This window comes from Rhododendron vialii, chromosome 1a, assembly GCF_030253575.1.
Source record: "Rhododendron vialii isolate Sample 1 chromosome 1a, ASM3025357v1".
Taxonomy (NCBI): Eukaryota; Viridiplantae; Streptophyta; class Magnoliopsida; order Ericales; family Ericaceae; genus Rhododendron; species Rhododendron vialii.
The window spans coordinates 21,168,619-21,188,511 of NC_080557.1; the positions used below are offsets into that span (position 1 = coordinate 21,168,619).

The following is a 19,893-nucleotide window of genomic DNA, read 5'->3' on the forward strand; positions in this document are numbered from 1 at the left end:
TTTTCCTTTTTCTCCCTTCCTTTTTCTGTTATCATCGGGTTGCCTGTGTCTACATAGGTAGAAATTGAACTTCAAAATCGTAACTCCATGGGTATATAATTTTCAGCAAATTGAGTCAATTCCAATCGGGGTGGGTAGTGCTGTAGGCACGGGCAAACACTATGCCTCTGTAACGCCCCGATTTTTCGGACACGTTAATTAAATCATTTTTAATTGATTTAATAATTCATAAAAACTGATTTAAGAAATAAAATTTTATTAAATAGAGTTTAGTAGCGGAAATCTCAAATACTAAATTCAAAACTATTTAATTGTCTTACAACTCAATAAAAATAAAACAGAGTACGACAAATGTAATAACAGTTTTGGAAATTCAAATAACATTACTCCAAATTAATAGAGTTTCTAAGGATAAGGCATCCAAGGCTCGACAAACTCCCCTTCCTCAGCTGGGAGGTCCTCACCCTAGTACTAATCATCTTGTAGAGGATTCTGTTATTCGGTCTCCTGAATACCTGGCATGAAATGCCAAGCCAACGACACTATAATGAGTTTTGGAACTCAGTAGATAAATCTTACCCATTAACCCTTACTCTACAAGCAATCACATTTATAATAAAAGGAGGTAAGAATCGAAGAGCACAAAACTTATTTCATTATATAACCACCAACTTCACTAAATTCCAAAATCTCAACTTCTATAATCATTCAAACACTGTAGTATTCACCACATTCCAAACTCCGAATTTCACTGAACATGCTTTACAGGTCCTACTAGGCTATCCTCAACATCTTGAGGTCTTAGTAGGCTACTCTCACAATTCTAGGTCCATCAGGCTGCCCTTAAGGTCCTGCTAGGATACCCTTAATACCTGAGGTTCTGCCAGGCTACCCCTAAGGTCCTGCTTGGCCACCCCAGTTACACCGGGTCTTTCAGGCTGCCCTCAAGGTCCTACCAGGCTACCCCCGATAACACGAGATCCTGTCAGGCCACCCCCGAGGTCTTGCTAAACCCACAACCTTTCATTTGCTTCCTTTTTCTATATTAACCATAAAAATGTCCACATAATTTTTCTAAGTCCACAACTCTTCCTTTCTACATTTCCAGTTTAATCAACAAATTAAATAATCATTTCAAATGACGAGTAAACAAATTATAATATCACCATATACACAGGATAACTGAATCACCATACACCCATCTCCAATGAGCTTCAGTCCAAACTAACCTATTCACGTTCTCCAATATGTTTTCACAGCAGAATACTTGCATACGAATCAATGAAGCATTAATCAACAGTTCAAAGGGCACAAGAAATACACAAAGTATTTGGATTTGTACATATGACTTTTGATTTTCATTAGGATTTCGCACATAGGTTCATTTTAGTAATTTCTATTATCTGAGGATTGAATAGTTATTTCGTAAACCTTGGGTTACTTTACTGATAACTATTAAGTTAAAGGCTCTTGAGTATTTATAATGTAGTACTAATTTATCTCCTAATCAAATGTACATTTTTTATTCTAACGAAAAATTATACTTAATAATGTACTTCTCTTTCTTTTACAAATTAAATTATAGGGAGTCCTTATCTCACTTAAAAGTCTATTCTACATACCTAAACATACTATTCTATATTGTATTCTTAATTTCTCTTATAACGATTCTTATAACTTATCATTTTTTTTTTTTAAGTTCTAACCTTATTAATAGTTTTTTATGCTCCCAACTTTAGTTGTTTGAAACCACTGGTTTAGTTCTCCCATTATTCCTAAAGTTTATTTTCTCTTAAGGAAAAATTAAATTAACATACAACCATGTATTATTTAAGCTATTGTATTACTTATAAGGATCTGTAAAATTAACCTAAACTATGCTATGGTAAGTTTACCTTCTGTGATTTACTAACAATATGACTATCTTTTCATTTCGTAATGAACCTAGTTAGTAAAAACAATTTAAAACAAAGTACATATTTTTCACTAGAACCCCACATAGATTAACAGGTCATAAAACATAACATACAGTCAAAATACAATTCTGTCCGGAAAGTAACGTCACGATCGTGAAGTAGTGAGGAATTGGACGCGAGATACCGACTAGTTCCTGTTTTCTTTTCTAAGATCTTGATATTTTTTTCATGGGTTTGATTAAAGTCACAATAATATTTAAAAATACACCCACTATACTTGGAGTTAAAGGGTAATGAGATATCTACCTTGGTCCTTTGAGTTCTAGCTACAATGGATGAAACCGGTAGTTTCGAAAGCGGAACTTGTTGGCGTCAATGAAGGAATTCCAGTAGTGGTCTTCTTCCTCTTCTTTTCTTTTTCTTCTTTGTTTCTTTCCAGCACTTCACTCTCGAAGAAAAAAAAAATGAAAATAGAAGAGGAGATGTTTGTGTTCCTTCGATCTCTCTCTCTCTTTTTTTTTTTCTTTTCTACCGAAAATAAGGATGGGGAGTAATATATGGAGGAGTAGTGGAGAGAGGTGGGAGAGTAGTTGTTTTCTCTCTCTCCTCTTTTGCAGCCGAATCAATTGGGAATGTGGGAGATGGGTTTATCCAGGAGAGTGGGTGAGAAGAAAGTGGAGAATTAGTTTCAATAGAATTCTATTAGCATTTAGATAGGAAGGATAATGGATGAATGTATATCTCTAAAGTATAATATATTTCGAATACGATTTTCTAAGTAATATCAATTATACACACAATAATGTATTTTAATTAATTAGTCTAACTAATTATTGAATTAGTATTTAACATTTCAAATTTGTATTAAAAAAAATAGGGCAAAATTCCGGATCGTTACAACCTCCTGTGATCGCTTACACTGAGGTATTTCAACCAAAGCCTGAGTTCTCTGTAACTTTTGTCGATAGCGTATTTTTTTCTCGCGGTCCGAACTAATTTTTTTTTACTCTTTATATCGTTAGTTTATAGCGTTGATAACTATTAGTGATTGAAGTTACATTGAGGTTTTTGATTTCTGGATTCTAATATGTTTTTTCATTTCTGCAAATGGATTTAATGTATGTGGTGGGGGATCCATAGTAGTGATATTTTAACTTTTTCATTTGGTTTTTACTGGGATTCCATAAGCAAATTGATAGTTCTTTGTAGCTAGCTTAAAAGTTTAGTTGGGGGAGTGCCGTAAGCACGGATAATTTTTTGTCGTGCCACTAAGAAGAGAATCACATACTACATACTAATGAATTGATTTAGTGTTTGAGTCACAAGCTAGCAAGTGCCACAGACACGGACAATTCCAACCGGGGTGCATAGTGCCGTAGGCACGGGTAAGCATTAGTATAATACATGTTTCATCACCTACGAATTGATAATGTAAAAAATATACTACATGTTTTATCACCAAAAAATTAGTAATGTCAAAAATATTACAGGTTTCATCACTTTCCACTCAAATATTTTTCAAAAAGAAATACATGTATAGCTTCCTTCAAAAACTAGATCGAATGGATCTCCCACTAGATAAATGTTAAGAGCATCCATAATGGATTAACTAAAATTGAATAACCAAAAGTTATCACATCATCTTTTAGCTATCCATTAGTGCATGACTAAAATTAGCAACCATAAGCTCCACAATGGCCTAGTCAAAATGAGTTGGCAAAAGTTCATATCCAACAGTTAGTTCTTTTCTTCTCCATCTAATAGTCTACATTGAATGACATTCTAGTAGAATAAGTGAAAGTAGAGAGTATCATAAAGTGAAACATTGTTAAATGCACAGTCACTTGCTAGAGTGGAAAGTGAGTTTCACCTACCAATAAAATATTTGCTTTATAGAGAGTGAGTTTCAAACAACCAAAAGCATACAGAATAACTTTTGTGAGTAGGACCCACAATTTTTTGCTATTGAGAAATGTTGCTAACTTGGTTATTGAAAGGCTCAAATTTGGTTATTGGTTAAGAGGTTGCTAAATTAAGTTTTTTCATTATGAGCCATTTTTGAGGCCAACATTCCTAACTTTGTTAATACATTACTTTTGGTTACCATTGTGGATGCTCTAAACTATTATATTCCTCTTATCAAATTCTAGTTTCGTTGGGATTGTTGTGAAGCACTAAACAACTCAAAAAAATAAACATCTAGCAAGAATGACTCAGCTCTTGTCACCGGAAAGAAAAAAGAAGAAGAAGATAAGTCGAAGCAAATAAAGTAGAATGAAATTATATTGCAAACCAAAAATGTAATATAGATGTCATTACACACATCGAAAGTTTATGGATGGTATAATGTTTGGGAAGACAAATTAGACTCGTAATTGATCATTTTGGACACATTGGACATTGGAACATCCTAATCCATAAGAAAATCAACAACGTATACTTACACAAAGTAAAAAAATTGAAATAATACAGTTAAGCAATATTAATACCTGATCAAGACGGTAGGTTTAGAAATAACTTTTTTCCTCTTTCTATTATTCTAATACTTCAAATGCTTACCTTAAGGTAAGTTGACTCCGACTTCCTTTTTCAAACCATTAACTTGTAGAAATTTAGGATTTAACCACTTCTAACTGTTCAATTCCCTCACCAAGGAATATTTTATCTACTTTGGCACACATGTAGTACACTATAGTGCCCCCGAACTCATATGCAACTTTCAATTCACACGATCGAGCACACAATATTATCATTTTGGGACAAAGATTCCTATAACGCTTTGTTTTGCCAATTTAGGATCATACTCTTCCATGCTAACTTTGCACTCCTTAGATCACAAGCCTTTGCGTTTATAACTGTAAGGACCCGTATTTTTCGGATATTATTTAAACATTTTATAAATGTTAGAAATTGAGAAAAATATGAAATTTATCGAGTTTATTTGATTTGGGGTTAATGTGTTAGGATTGCTATTTGAGGGAGTGCAAGTGTGATTTGTGAGGGTGCTAGTATATAAGTGTAGGTGTGTGTGTAGGAGAACAAAATTCTCCCATCTCTCTCACTATCCCCTGATCCATTTCTCTCTCTCGGCTCTCTCTCACTCTCTTCCTCTCTCACTCAAAAATCCACCAAAACTCATACAAACCCACCTCCAATTGACCTTCTATCCACGTTATTGAGCTTGAATTTTGTGGGTTTCGCTCAGAGGAGGAGGATTCGATTAATTTTGAAGTTTTTGGAGTCTAGGACTTGATCAATCGTGTGGGTTTTGATCCTTGACTTGAGGTAGGGATTTCTTACTCTTGTTATGAGTTTGTGCCTAAATCATGCTTTAGTTCATTAAATTTTGAATTTGAGCTTATTCTTAATTTTCTGCAAAATCGCCTGTTGTAATGCATTGGTACCGATACCTATTTTTTTGAGGTATCGATACCTTAGTACCGATACCTACTTTTTGAGATACCGGTACCATGACCTCTGATTGCTCTCTGGATTGATTTGGTATCGATACCTATGTTTTATGGTATCGGTACCCAGTGCTCAGAAAATTGTTTTGAAAATGTTGAATCCCCTTCGATTGTATTGACTTCCGATCACTTTTAACACACTCTAAATATTGTTAAACCATCCCTAAACTTGATTACTCGGGTTCCAATGATTCGTTGATCGTTCCAATCCCTTCGACACTCGTTTAACATAATCTTAGTACTATTGTAAATGGAAAATGTACCGTAAGGTTCTTTAGGTGTACTGTAGGTTATATGAGGCGTTGTGGTGAGTGTGATGGGTAGTCGTGAGTTTGGCTAGTGATTCGAAACGTAACATAGTAACTCGTATCCTCGTGCTTTGTCTCATTTATCTTCCTAGGTTCCTTTGGCACTCGTTCTATAATATTCCCGTTTAGAACCTAGTGGGTGGTATGTTGTGGAGTCATTTGTGGGTTCGGTACGTGATGAAGGGCGTCGTGATAGACTTGAGGAATAACATGAGTTTAAGGTATTTATCAATGTACAATGGGGCATATTTACGGGTTTATATTCCATTATGTGATGATGAATGAAAGAATGTGAACTTGGAAATTGTTGTCTTCTTGTGTGCAGGTTGATATTGTGTGTGTATATGTGTGAGTTGAGAATGTTGAATTGAGGGTCCTACAACGCAAGGTGTGGTAATGCAGAGACTTTAGAGGGCCCGCAATGCAATGTGTGGTAATGCGGAAATCTAGGTGGAGAGAATTCACTGTAACGCAAGGTGTGGTAATACAGTTGAATGTCTTGCATGATGAAGGGAATTTGGATGACTTTAAAAGTTCATGTCTTTGTTTGGACTGTTTACTGCTTGAGATTGTGACCGTTAAAGAAATAGATAAACGATTGATTCTATCGAAGTTTTTGAAAAGAAAGGAATTTGGTTTTGGAAAAAGGATTTTTTTTTTATTAAAAATCCTCTGGTATTCCTAAGCGAATCAACGATTCCGGTATTTGGGCAAATCAACGGATTCCAGCTATTCAAGCTCGAATTAACGGAGTTTGGCCTTTAAGGCTCATGTATTTCTCTACATTACATCTATTTGAAAACAAAAAAAGAACTTTTATTATGAAGGATTATGATGTTGGATGAAACGGATTTTGATGACGAGTGATAAAGAAATGAGAAATGAGCTTTTGGTGACGATATGGAAAATGAGAAAGATTGTGAAATAATATGAGATGTGGTAAATGGTTGAAAAACCTTCTATTGGTTTGTTATGAGTGATGTGAGAATGATAATGGTTTAGGCTTAGCAATGATTTGATAGATCCTTCATATAGGATGTCTAGAATCTCTCGATCTTAGCGAGTTGCTATTTGATTGTCATACGTATCTTGGGCATATCTGTCATAGTTCACTCACTTTGGATGCATAATTCATTATATTTTCTTATAACTTGTGTATAGATTTCTCTACTGGGCTAGTGTAGCTCAACCTATCATTTTCAGGTACATTGCAGGTCATTGTCATGGAATGCTTGGAGTGCATGTTGTTGTTATCGATTAAAGCAATTTTCGGAGAATACTTGTCTATCTTAGTAAACTAAATTCAATTGTATCGTATTTTCTATTGTGAAACTCTGTAATTTATTGGGCAAGTTTGTGGATTTGGGGACTGAATTATCTTTTGGGCTATTAATTGTAACTCCTGTGAGGATTTAAATTATCAAATGTTGTAATTATTTATGTTTAAAATCGAGGGTGTGACAGTAACTTTTGGAAATTTTTATTACACTCATTCCATCAAGCCCTTAATTGCATGACCACATAGAATTCGAAAGTCCTCAAATTTTTGACAGTACAATAAATATCTCAACAAATATTATTTTCAAATTCATCCAATTCAACATTACTCGACACAAGAAACTCAGTATTCATTCCATGCAAGTCAAACACACACTTGAATTCTCCTTTAAGCTCATGGTGTTGTTTCACTTTATATGAAAGGGACATGTCAATCTCATTGCGGAACAAGTCAAATAGAGGAGGAATATAAAATTGAGCAACTTGAATTAAAATGGGGGATTTTTTCAACTTTTGTCCTGGTAACTTTTCCCTAGAATCAAATATAGAATCCGATTGTTACCTCGCTTCTCCATAACAAGTCTATCAAAATGTGTAAAAAAAATTGACCAATGTCATGATCAAACTTTACAAATCCCTTTATCTTTGCATTTAGGCTATCAATAATTTGGGGGCTTCGCATTCCCGTAGTGAATGACCACTTCATGTGTACATGTGCTTACTTCTTTCTAATTTTCAAAGTTTTCTTCATCCACATGTCATGTTGCAAATTGTATTTTTTGATCAAAGTTTTCCAACTTTTTACTTACCTCTTTCTCATCATCGTATTCATAAATGCAAGTGTTGAACTCTTCATTCCCAAAGTTCGAACCACCCTTGAACAAGTGGCCCAAATGCTTCAAAGCATTTTTGTTTGAGGTGAAAAGTGCACAATCCATAAGTAATATCTGGCCCAACAATCAAAATTGCAATGGCCATTGCGGCATCTTAGTCTGTAAATATGTACATGGGCTTTTTTTGCTCTATTGAAATTTGAGGCCAGGTCCGGATCAAATTGGGTCGCCCATGTGGGCATGTGACCTAGTGATCCATATATTAGAGAGTTCTATATTATTTTGAAGAGGTTGAAGTAATCCTCATTTCTTAAGATTGGAGGACTTCTAAAGCATCCAGGATACTCTCTCTCTATATAATTCTTACAGGATATTCATAATAGAGATATAGAATAGGGGAAAGTCTTCAATACACACTCCTTTAAGGTGTGTACCATATGCACCTATTGTGTGGTTCATATTGTGCCACCTCATAAAAAATTACTTGTAGGACCAGTAATTCATAACATTTTATTTCGTATCGTAATTTTTATACTAAAAATTCGTAACTTTTCAACAATATGATTCGTAACTTTTTAGCAATAGATTCGTAACATTTTGAGATTCATAACATTTTGGTGTATTTTAATAAGGGTGCATATGATACACACCCAAATAAGGGGTGTGTATTGTAGCACTTCCCATAGAATAGATATAAAATATAGAGTTCAAGGAAACACAGACACACTCTCTACCATTAAATAACAATTCGAATCTTTTGCACTGTGGGATTGAGGGTGGTACTTGATCCTCACAGTATCACTCCATCGCATGATATTGTTGCTGTATTCTAGTATGTGATTCGAAGTATGTAATCCATCCTCCAAAATTCGGTTCGGTTAAAGTTTGTGATAGGTAGGTGTTAAGGAATTGAATCCCACATTGCTTGGGAGTGAAATGGGTGATCACTTAATAACATCTGGGACCTCTCCACTCTTTGCCAATTGGTTTGGAGTTGGATGCTTTAACATGGTATCAGAGCGGGGCCCGTTCCACCCCACATTTTAAAAATTAACAATCCACACCCCACGATGACAGACCAGCACAAAGGCTGCACGATGATAGGACCCAAAAAGTGGCCACACGTGACAGATCTCAAATGCGGCTGCACGTGAGGGGGGATGTTAAGGAAATAGAATCCCACATTGCTTGGGAGTGGAATGGGTGATCACTTAATAACATCTGGGACCTCTCCACTCATTGCCAATTGGTTTTGAGATGGACATAAAGTTTCTACATGGTATCAGAGCGGGGCCCGTTCCACCCCACATTTTAAAAAATTAACAATCCACACCCCGTGATGACAGACCAGCGAAAAGGCTGCACGATGATAGGACCCAAAAGTGGCCACACGTGACAGACCTCAAACGCGGCTGCATGTGAGGGGGGATGTTAAGGAATTGAATCCCACATTGCTTGGGAGTGAAATGGGTGATCACTTAATAACATCTGGGACCTCTCCACTCTTTGCCAATTGGTTTGGAGTTGGATGCTTTAACAGTAGGTAACCCTAACCACCCACTTTTGCACTCGTTATATATGGTTTTACACCCCATTGCACGCAAGAAAGACTTAAATAACCATTCAAAAGATTCAGATGTTTCATCATATAATAGATCCGCACCAAAAATTGTTGTTATTCTAAAATAGTTAAAGCCAGTGAAAGCAACAACTAATTGAGACTCTTTATTTATTTGGAATGTTGTGTCAAAAGATACAACATCTCCAAAAAGTCCATAATCTGTGATCATCTCATATTCAGCCCAAAAAATAATTTTTTCCTCAATATCCAATTGAACGTCATAGAAAAAGTAAGGATTTTCAACAGCTCGAGTTTGAAAGTATTCTAACAAAGCCCTTGCTTCACCATATTTTAAGCTCATCTGTCTTTTTTCATGCAAGTAATTTTTGTGGTCTTATAGTGTGAAGCTTATGTTTTCCCTCCCCCTAGATTGGGCACTAATAAGATCATGTGATGCCTTAACCAATAAACTTTTATGAAGTATGAACCGCTAACTCGATATTTGGAGCTTGTGCCTCACATATCCTTCTATGAGAGCTCAACAAAAAGTATTTTGAGGAATATGCAGAAGGTTACTGTGATTTTCCTCAAATTTTGTCACAATGCATTTTGATTTCGGTTAAACGCTATGTACATGAATGCATTGGATTTAGTTCTTGTCACACTCCAAGGTGGTTCTACCACTAGGGACCGGTTATCTATTTCTATTTTACCTGACCGCGTCGTTCCGTGTCAAAAATAAATTTATAAAAGGTTGGAGTTAAATACTACTTCGTAGTATAGTGGTCAAGACCGAGTGTCGATCCGCAGGGACTGATTGGCTAAGTTACTATAATTCGATCAACTTCTAGACTAATTTGGAAAAGTAAAGATTGGTTGGTTGATATGTTTTGAAGAGCTAATTAAACTAAAGAGCAATTTAATCAAAAGATTTATAAACGATGAAGAAAAATATCTAGGGTTTTGAATCCACCCCGACCGCGTAACAACAATATGCATAGGCTAGGTTTATTTATTCGAATCAAAAGAGATTATCGCTAGGGCTTGCAAACCCTAATGATAATCATCAAGAAAATAATCGGGTTGTTAAAAGGCATAAACTATCTCATAGCACGGACCATCTTTCAGTAGCACGATCTGGCCACCTAACAGCACGATCCGTGTTACGAGCATAATCTATCTCAGAACTCCAACCTCAATCAATGAAAACCATTGCAAAACTAGGTATTTGAAATCTAGAATACAAATACTCAATCGATAGAAAGAATTAAAATCAATTCATTCAATTGCAATGAAAAGGGTTCTGAGTTTTACAATCGATCCGAATATTAAAACCTAAACATATACATATACAAAGTTACTTGGAACGGTGCTTTATCTTCCCCCTAAACAAGGATTTTAGCCAGCCATGAAAACGTGCGCAACTCTTTCTTCTATTCTACTCCCAGCGGGTTCCCCTCTGAAAACCGCCCCCCCCCCCCCCCCCCCCCCCTTATGTGCGTGTATTGCTCCTTTTATATGCACGCTGTCCCTTAAAGCAAACCCTCCTCTTTCTCTTAATATAAGCCCTGACGACAATTCGCTTAGGAAAGCCCATTACTTTCCCTGGTCCAAATCATAGTCAAAGTAGCTAAAGAACAATTCCTTTGGGCCCACCAAGACATGTTTAAATTATAATGTTTGCTACCAATTCCAATTGTGAAACCTCGTGGACAGTAGAAGAGGCCCATCTCTATTGCTATTTTATTTCCTCCACCGAGCAAATGCTAGCCAATTAATCTTTGCGGCAACTCTTCGTAAAAACCTTTCAATTTACACGTTTTTGTACCATCGGTCTCCAAAGCCTGCATACACCATAAAACACTAAAACGCGTCAAGTAACAATGTAAATGGACCGAAAAGACATAAATTAGAAGGATTAAATGGGTGTTTTTCAGCACCTATCAACCTTCCTAACTATAAATAAACTTCCGATTAATGATCCTACCATCTTTCTTGCTTGATGTGCAATAACTTCTTCTAACACTAAATGTTGAGACCCGTATTAAATTTTAAGAATTTTGATGTTTAATAAATGCTTGAGTTGCAAATTATGTGAATAATAAAGTGGAGAATGTGTTTGAGGGTTCCTTGTGCGAAGATTTGGAAGTTTAGGGTGCACGTGTAATATATATGTGTGTGAGTATATATATGTAGATGGGTGTGTGTGTAGAGAATATATATGTAGAGGGGTGTGTGTAGAGAATCAAATTCACTTTTCTTTCTCTTTCTACTCTCACTCGGCTCTCTCTCTCTCTATCTCTCTCACTCTCTCATCAAATCTCACCCAAGAACTTGAAACCCATGAAGATCACCCACCTCTTCACCTATAAATTGTGTTCTTGAGCTCGTACCCGGTTGATTGGAGCTCAAAGATGAGTATTTGGTTGATTTCAAGATTCTCGGAGCTAAGGCTTGCTTGGGATTTGGGGTTTTGCTCAAAACCCACCTGGTAAGGATTTCTCACTTATATTATGTGTTTATGTGTTGATATAGTGCTTGAATCGTGTCTTGTGTTGTTGTTTGAAGTTGGGTGTTCATCCTTGAAAATTTTGGAAATCGCTACTCAAAATCAACTGTTATCGATACCATTTTGGCATGGTATTGATGCCCTCGCGTCTGTACTCTCACTAGTCAATTGGTATCGATACCTTTTTGGCATGATATCGATACCCAGGGCCTTAAGGTAGATTTTTCCTATAACTTCGGACGAGTATAATTTTATCGTTTGGAACCCGTTTAGGGCATATTATATATCAGAATTGATGTACAAAAAGTCTACTTTCTAACGATGGTGGTCTCATAGCCTAACTCTAAACCTCTAAGATGTTGTAGCCAAAATAAGATAGGTTCGTGGTACGGTTTCAAGTCAACTTTGGGGGTTAGTTTACGTATGCTCTTGGGCTCGGGAACATATTGGTATGTTTAGGACTTGGTGGAGGTTGTCGGGTTCCGTAAGAATCAAATGACTGCTAAGAGTGGGCATGAGAGACATTTTTCTTGTATTCTAGGCGTAATAAATCTCTAGTGTAGTTTGTAAGATCTAATGAGCTACAGGATGGGAAGTTAGGAATCATTGTGAGTAAATTTACCTAGTGATGAGTTATGTGAACGCATATATAATATGGAAAACCGATAGTATAATGATTGCGAGTTGATTGAAATGGAATTTCCTTACTACTTCTATGTGAACGTGAGTTTTGCTTAACGATCTCTTACATGAGTTTGAGACGAATGGTAGAGTTATGAAGTGGAAGGTGGCAACGATGACCTATATATACTGTGTGAATCGAAGTGGCTCCTTCAGTGCGAGAGGTACTTGTGGGGAGTGACGGGACTCCATGAATAGCCCGAAAAGAGCATTTGCTCATGATGTGGGATGTGGGTTTGCAATGGTGATATATAAATGAAAGAAGGGTTAATAGAATGAATCCACGAGTGGAGTGATTGGTTGTTTGGACATGATATCTTAGAAAATGCTTGCTTTCCTTAAACGTGTGTGGTTATGTCTATTGTGAGATTGTGATACCGGATAGGTTATGCGGGATGGGGTGAGGTGCCATGGTAGTAGTGAGTAAACCATATAGATAGTAGGCCTTCGAGGTTAGCCTAGAATCTTGGTGTATGGTCCTTGAACTTTCCTTCCGAAACCGACGATGGGATAGTTACTAGTCATGCTTGTTTAACCTTTGAGATACCGTATTTTACCTCCTCTATTCATTCTACTTATCAGCATATAATAGTTGTGTAGATTTCTCTACTGGGTTAGTGTCGCTCAATCCTTTATTTTTCAGGTGTGATTCCAGAGCAATAGCGTGGAGTGGTGTGCATGCATACAAGTGCATCCTTTTGAAAGCTGACTTAGAAGAATTATATTGATGTAGACACCCTAATTTGGCCTAACAATTATTTCAAGTCCTACCTTGTGGACCATCCCGATGATGAATGGATACAGTGATTGATGATTGACTTCTCATGAACCCGTGGACTTATGGTGAGTACTTTTAGCCATTTAAAGGACCCAATCTAGAACCATATAGCATTTCAGACAAAAATACAGCATTCTAGGAAAATCTATCTTTTGGACGTAACATCGATCTCACGGCCTCAACATCATTTCTTCACCCGTGAAACTTGTTGCTTGAAAATCTCCCTGAGAGATTGATCCTTCAGTCGCCAGGTCTATCCTTCGGTCGCCTAATCATTTCCTTGGCCGCCAGATCCTTTAACCAGCCGCCAGATTGTCTGTTTTTCAAATTCTTGAATGTTCTGTCATATGTTTGATCCGATCCTCAAAACCCTAGCAGCCTTTCTCTGATGCGCAACAGATCGCGTCTAGAGATCTTTTTACCATAGAATTCTTTTTTGATTCACGCCATTTGATTGGCCGGAGTGAGTCACCAATTGCCTATATAAAAGGTCCTTAAGGTTCCGAAATTGATAGGTTCATACACTTTCTCTAGCCACGAAACCCTGCAAATATACTCTCTCATATCCCCTCTACAAAAGCCCTAACCTCCTGAAGGCAACCGCGATCCAACGAACCAAATCCCAAAGGTCAAACCCTAACCCTAGGGTTTACAAGAAGCAAATCAGTCAATCTTCTTCAATTCGAAGCAATCAAGCCACTGAGGGATCAAAGTGGTGAGGGGCAAGGGCCTTTGGTTTATTTTATTTTCAGTTTATGCATGCTAATCGTAGCGATTTAATTCTCTGTTAATTATTTAGTCTGATGTGAGGAAGAACATCGGCTGGATCTTCGATCCATCAGCCGGTACATTGAACCAGGAGGATTTCTCGGCCGTGACATCCATTCATCGGCCGCGAGATCCATCTCCCTGGGACATCTTGTTTTATTCTACTTATTCTGATGCATGTTTCAATTACAGTCTTGGCTCACCATTAACTATTTAAAGGCTAATTAATCAGTTTATGTGTTAGAATTACATAGAGCATGTATTAATCTTATGCCAAACAATTATGAGCCAGTCTCACGACTGGACGAAGAGGGGTGCCTAAAACCTTCCCCTTATTGTACTTTTGGTTCCCGTACCCAGAATCTTTACTTGTTTTTCCTAGTTTTTATAAACTGGGTGGCGACTCTATTTTGGTGATAACCACTATCGTGTGGCGATGTTCCTAGCCATGGGAATATCCACGATCTTGGTTTATGAAACAAACAAACAATGATCAATTTGTATGGCGATGCCCCGCTAGGGAGGTGTCTACAATTGACATCGTGGTAAATCATATTTTGAGAATGTAATATAAACTAAATTTCAAATTACGTGACGATGAGTATTTGTAAACACTTGATTCATCTTACTATGCGATGTTGGGCCGTGGTGCCTCAAAGTGTAATCTTTTGAAACTAAGATTTGGTTAATAAGCACAGTAAACTCTTTTGTGGTACTATGTAAGTTAAATTGAGGATTTTAATTATGAAAAGCATCTTTATTTATGCTGAAAATCGAGGGTGTGACACGAACACCCATAATTGTTGCATGATCGTTATAAAAATCATATGCATCATCCTCCAATTCAAACACCATTCCACGAGAAAGAAAGTACTCTTTGGACAATTCTTGCATCGACTTATCAAGTCCACCGCCTTCCATTTTAACATAAAATCATAAACATTAAGGTTAAAAAGCATATTCTACAAGGAATTGTGCAATATAATAGTCATGCAAAGAGTTGAATACTATGGTTAGACTTTACAAAATAAAACTCAATTGATGCTATCAAATAGAAACTTTGAAACAACTTTGTTTTTTAAGCATTTGTGTCTCTAAGGGACCAAAAATGTTTTTTTTGTGCATTGAAAAAATATGGGACCCCAAGCAATGACCATTAATCAAGAGTACAGTCAAACAATTGGCCAAAAAATATACTACAAGACTTTTACCAATATAGTATAAGAATAAACCATAGCTAAGTATAAAATTTTACGAACTTATATGCCACTCTTACTATAAAAATCTATCACATTTGTTTCTATATTTATTACGACTTTCAATAGAAAATGATTTTCAGATCCTTAGTAAATTTTTATGTCTGTCTTTAATTTCTTAATAGCTTTCCCTTGATCCAATATCTTTTGTCCTTCTAAACAATTAGTTTCTGGCTATGAAATGCATTGTTAAAATACGAAAACCTCATAAGAATGCAAATAGAATCTTACTAGTTCGGAAAGGTTGATGGTGCCATCAATGGTTATGAGCAGTGTCGGTGCTGCGCCATCAACGATTGTAGGCAGCATCGGAGGTGACAAAACGGTGTCTTTTGGCGATGCCAATGACAATATATATTACAACGGCAGTTGAGTAGCACAACTATTGCGTTTCTGTAGTTATTGTCGTCCTCCCATCCCTAAAGTAATTTTGGGGGAGTTTTGGATTTCATAGTTTAAGGGATTAGGGATTTCGAAACAATGTAGTTTTGTTTTATTAATGGATAGGTTCAAATGCCCCAAAATGACGTCATTTTGGGGGCTGTAATCTCCAGCCATTTTAGCTAACTATAGGGACCCAATTTTTGAGAGTTAATGATTCTAGAAGAACTTATCTACTATTTATCCAACATACATCCACACCCCAAAGTAAAGAAGCATGAACAACAATTCGGAGGCTTTGCACTTTTTGCCTTGATTTTTCCAATTAGGCCATTCCATTGTCGGCCGCATGAAGTGTTACGGGGGGTAATTTTGTCATTTCATAGCATTTGGGGCGATTATTGTTGAGCCCTTACTTGACTTTTGATATTTTCCACTTGTGTCCTTTTTTACACTTTATTTTGTCTATTTGATCAAGAGTTTTTCAGGAAAAACATGTGTATATGGTAGGTAGTCAATGATGCTACTGTTAATTAGTCGATTGTGTGCAAATTTTGATGGGATGTGTTGTAGAGGATGGGAGAGATGGTTTAATTGATTTCTTGCGGTTTCTACTATTGCTTTGAATCCATGAGTTAGGTGATTCGATTTTGTTTTAGGATTTTGGTTGTTGTTTGTCTTGTTTGTGTTTGGGCGAGTTGTTCTTGAATTGAGGTTACCTACTCGCAGAGCCGGTCCAAGGGTTTTTAGTGCCCAAGGCCTGATAAAAAAAAGTGTGCCCTTAAAGAATTAATACTTAACAATTTTTATAGCAACAATCACAATACAAGAAAGCCAAACCAATATAAAGTTTTACTACTAATTACATAGGAACACAAAATATAAAGTCTCCAAATAGCCAAATACATATTATCTCAAGAACGCATGAGTATCACTTGAATATTACTCGTGTTGCATTTCTAGAAGCAAAAGTATCAATTAAAATTGTATAATCCACCTCTTTCACCAAGTCATTTTCAATTGAAATGGATAACCCATTTAGCCTTTCTTGTGACATGGTTGATCGAAGGTAATTTTTGATCAATTTCAATATTGAAAAGCCTCATTTCCCGTGGCAACACTAATCGGTATAGTCAAAAGCACTCTATACGTATTCCAAGCATTTGAGAAAGAGTCTGCCAAAAGTTTGATAAAATTGAGCACTTCAATTGGTTTCTGCACTCCTCTTGGCAATACTTGTTTCAAGCATTTCAACTCCATAGCCAAATCTCTCCCATCAATATTGGAAACCCTGCCATGCTTTAAAACTTCTTCAAGGTTGGTTCAATGATTTTTCAAGTATTCATCACTCAAACTCACATTTCCAAATCAAACAAGAAACCAAAATTTTTCTTATACACTTCAAATTGTTGGAACCTATCTTTGAAGGAAGAAAGAGCTTTATCCATAATTGCCAAGAAGTAATTCACTTTCATTGATTCTTCAGTTGAGTGTGTCACCTCTTCACTAACATCTTGATCAAATTGCTTCTTTCTTTGAATGATGCACTTTTCAACAAACTCAAGTTCAATCCCTATTTCATTCGCCATTTCGGTAGCACCAACCATTGCCTCTACAAAACCAACTTTTTTGTAGTTCTCAAAATAATCAATAAGGCCTTTTAACCTCTCTATAGCAAGGTCTATGTGCATGTCTTCACTTTGAAGAAACTTGCTCACAGTGTTAACTACAAACAACTTGTACCAAATAGCCATGGCAAATAAGAACTCAAAATTCTCAAGTTTGTGCTTTACAAGGGATTTAGCTTCACTTTGTGCTATCGACTCTTTTGTGTCGTTCGCCAAGTCTACCAAAGCATCTCTTAGTTTTGAGGGATGATATCTTATCGGCTTGATGCTTTCAATGCGACTTTCCCAACGTGTTTGTGAGTATGACTTAAGCGGGAGACTCTTCACATCTTTCAAATTGTTTTTTAAAATTGCCCATCGTGGGATTGAAGAGGCAAACAACACATATAGACGTTGTACCACTCTGAAAAAAGTTTTTGTTTTGGAACAAGAGTTGGCCATATCACAAAGAACAAGATTAAGACTATGGCAACCATATGGCGTATAAAATGCTCCTGGATTTACTTCAAGTACCCTTGTTTGCACACCCTTATTTTTTCCTTTCATGTTAGAGCCATTATCATAACCTTGTCCCCTTAAGTCACCAATATAAAGTTGAAGGCTAACTAATATTTCTTGAAGTACACCAAATAGTCCCAATCCCGTCGTGTCATCCACCTTCAAAAATTCTAACAAGAACTCACTCACACTCACCTCTATTGGACTTGTTGAAATATCCACACATCGTATGACAAGGGACATTTGTTCTTCATGATTTACATCCGGGGTACAATCAAGTATAACTGAATAATATATGGTGTTTTTGATTGTGGAAATAATTTTACTTCTCACTTCCGCCTCTAGCATCTATATCAAGTCATTTTGGATTTTGTGACTGAGATAATGGTTATGAATCTCACCCTTTTCAATTCGTCTCAAGTGCTCTTGCATTACCAGATCAAATTTTCCCATCATTTGAATAAAACATAAAAAATTCCCATTATTTCTTTGGTAAATCTTCTAATTTTCTCCACGAAATGGTAGATTATTCTACGCAAGTGATTCCACAAGAGCAATTTCCCTTAGTAATACCCCTCTCCAATGTTCCCTCTCTTTATTGATTTATTCTTGAACACTTTGTCAATTGTTTGATTCTTCTGAAATCTTCTCTCCAACTCAATCCATTTGCTCATGCAAGTGAGGTGCTCCCAATTTGTTTCATGACCTTTAAGCTTATCACAAATACTTTTCCAGTCTTGAAATCCATCATTAGCCAATTGAGTCTTGTTTCCTTCATTCTTGAACAATTTGCAACAAAGGCAAAATAACCTATTCAAAGCCTCAATAACCTATTCAAAGCCTCCTGAGTATCCTAGCTATTTTCTATCATGTTTTTCTCCATTGGGTAAATGGCAAATATAATGCACATAAGAGAAATGTCTACTCTTCTCATTATCATCCTTAAGAAAGGTAGCATCACCATTTCTTCTTAAGGGACCTCTTTGAACCAATAAGTCCCTTAATTTTATATCCATGTTATCCTAATTACATGGATCATCAATGGTCATAGGTGCCCATTCAACTTTCAAGTCTTCATTTTGATTGATATCGCTCGAACTTTCATTATTGCTCTTATTGATACATTGATAGGCTTCCCCACCCCCTAAATTCCCGTATTCTTCTGCTACTTGTTCTTCATTCACCAAGTTTTCAGCAACATTATTCACCAAATTTTCGTGTTCTTCAACTGAACTTTCTACATTTTCGTTACTTGAATAAAACTTTTTAATAGCCCATTTTTGAGAATTTATTAATGCTTCTATCTTTTGCTTCTTTATTCTTTTCTGATGACCAGATAGTTGACGTTTAGGAGGCATGATGCATCTAAGTAAGAATTAAAAAAAAGAGGCATTATAACATTATTATTAATGATGCACTAACTGGTGATTAGATATTTTTAAATTTAAGCACGCAAGCCAATGTCAACTAAATCAGCATAAAAGTAAACACCACTAGCTAGGGCTTTGCATTTAACAACATAAATACAAATCTAAGCACCACCAGCTAGGGCTCTGCATTTAATAACATAAGTACAAATCTAAGCACCACTAGCCAGGGCCCTGCATAATAAGAGAATACTTTCAGATTTGGAGCATTGCAAGTGAATGGAAGAGATATACTCTAAGACTCCGCAATGTGTAATATATATCGATCCTGCATTTCAATTTCCAATAACCATAAACACAAATCAAGTGGAGAATAAGAAACAACAACAGCATAGAAAACCACATGCATTGAAAGCCAACAACAAATAAATAAGGGATCACACAAATCTTACATTACTCAAAGAAAATTATAACGTAATGAAAAAAGGCAAATCTACTATATAGTAATGAACTGATTATTTTAGTTTGTTACACTGATTTAGTTGACAAGCCGACAAACCCTATACCATTTCAATAAGGAGTGGGTTTACCAATTAGCATCGATTACTTTAGTTAGTTACATTGAACTGATTGCCATCGATTTTCCTTGGCGTGTACCACTGTT

General features: G+C 36.3%; 1 protein-coding gene across 1 annotated transcript; it reads right to left on the minus strand.

Annotated features, from left to right (window-relative positions):
* Window positions 1-16,822: 16,822 nt before the first annotated feature.
* LOC131329452 (uncharacterized) lies at window positions 16,823-18,105 on the minus strand. Its single transcript, XM_058362560.1, has 2 exons — window positions 17,096-18,105; window positions 16,823-17,027 (listed from the first exon to the last, which is right to left on the minus strand). The coding sequence occupies exons 1-2, from the start codon at window positions 18,103-18,105 to the stop codon at window positions 16,823-16,825; spliced, it is 1,215 nt and encodes a 404-aa protein (XP_058218543.1).
* Between the last annotated feature and the right edge of the window lie 1,788 nt (window positions 18,106-19,893).

Excerpts from the sequence above, each read along its gene's own strand:
- LOC131329452 (XM_058362560.1), bottom strand. The coding sequence starts at position 18,105 with ATGTCCCTTGTCATACGATGTGTGGATATTTCAACAAGTCCAATAGAG. Across the intron at positions 17,028-17,095 it reads TTCTTGTTTGATTTGGAAAT|GGTTTCCAATATTGATGGGA; the intron begins GTGAGTTTGAGT and ends AAAGCATGGCAG.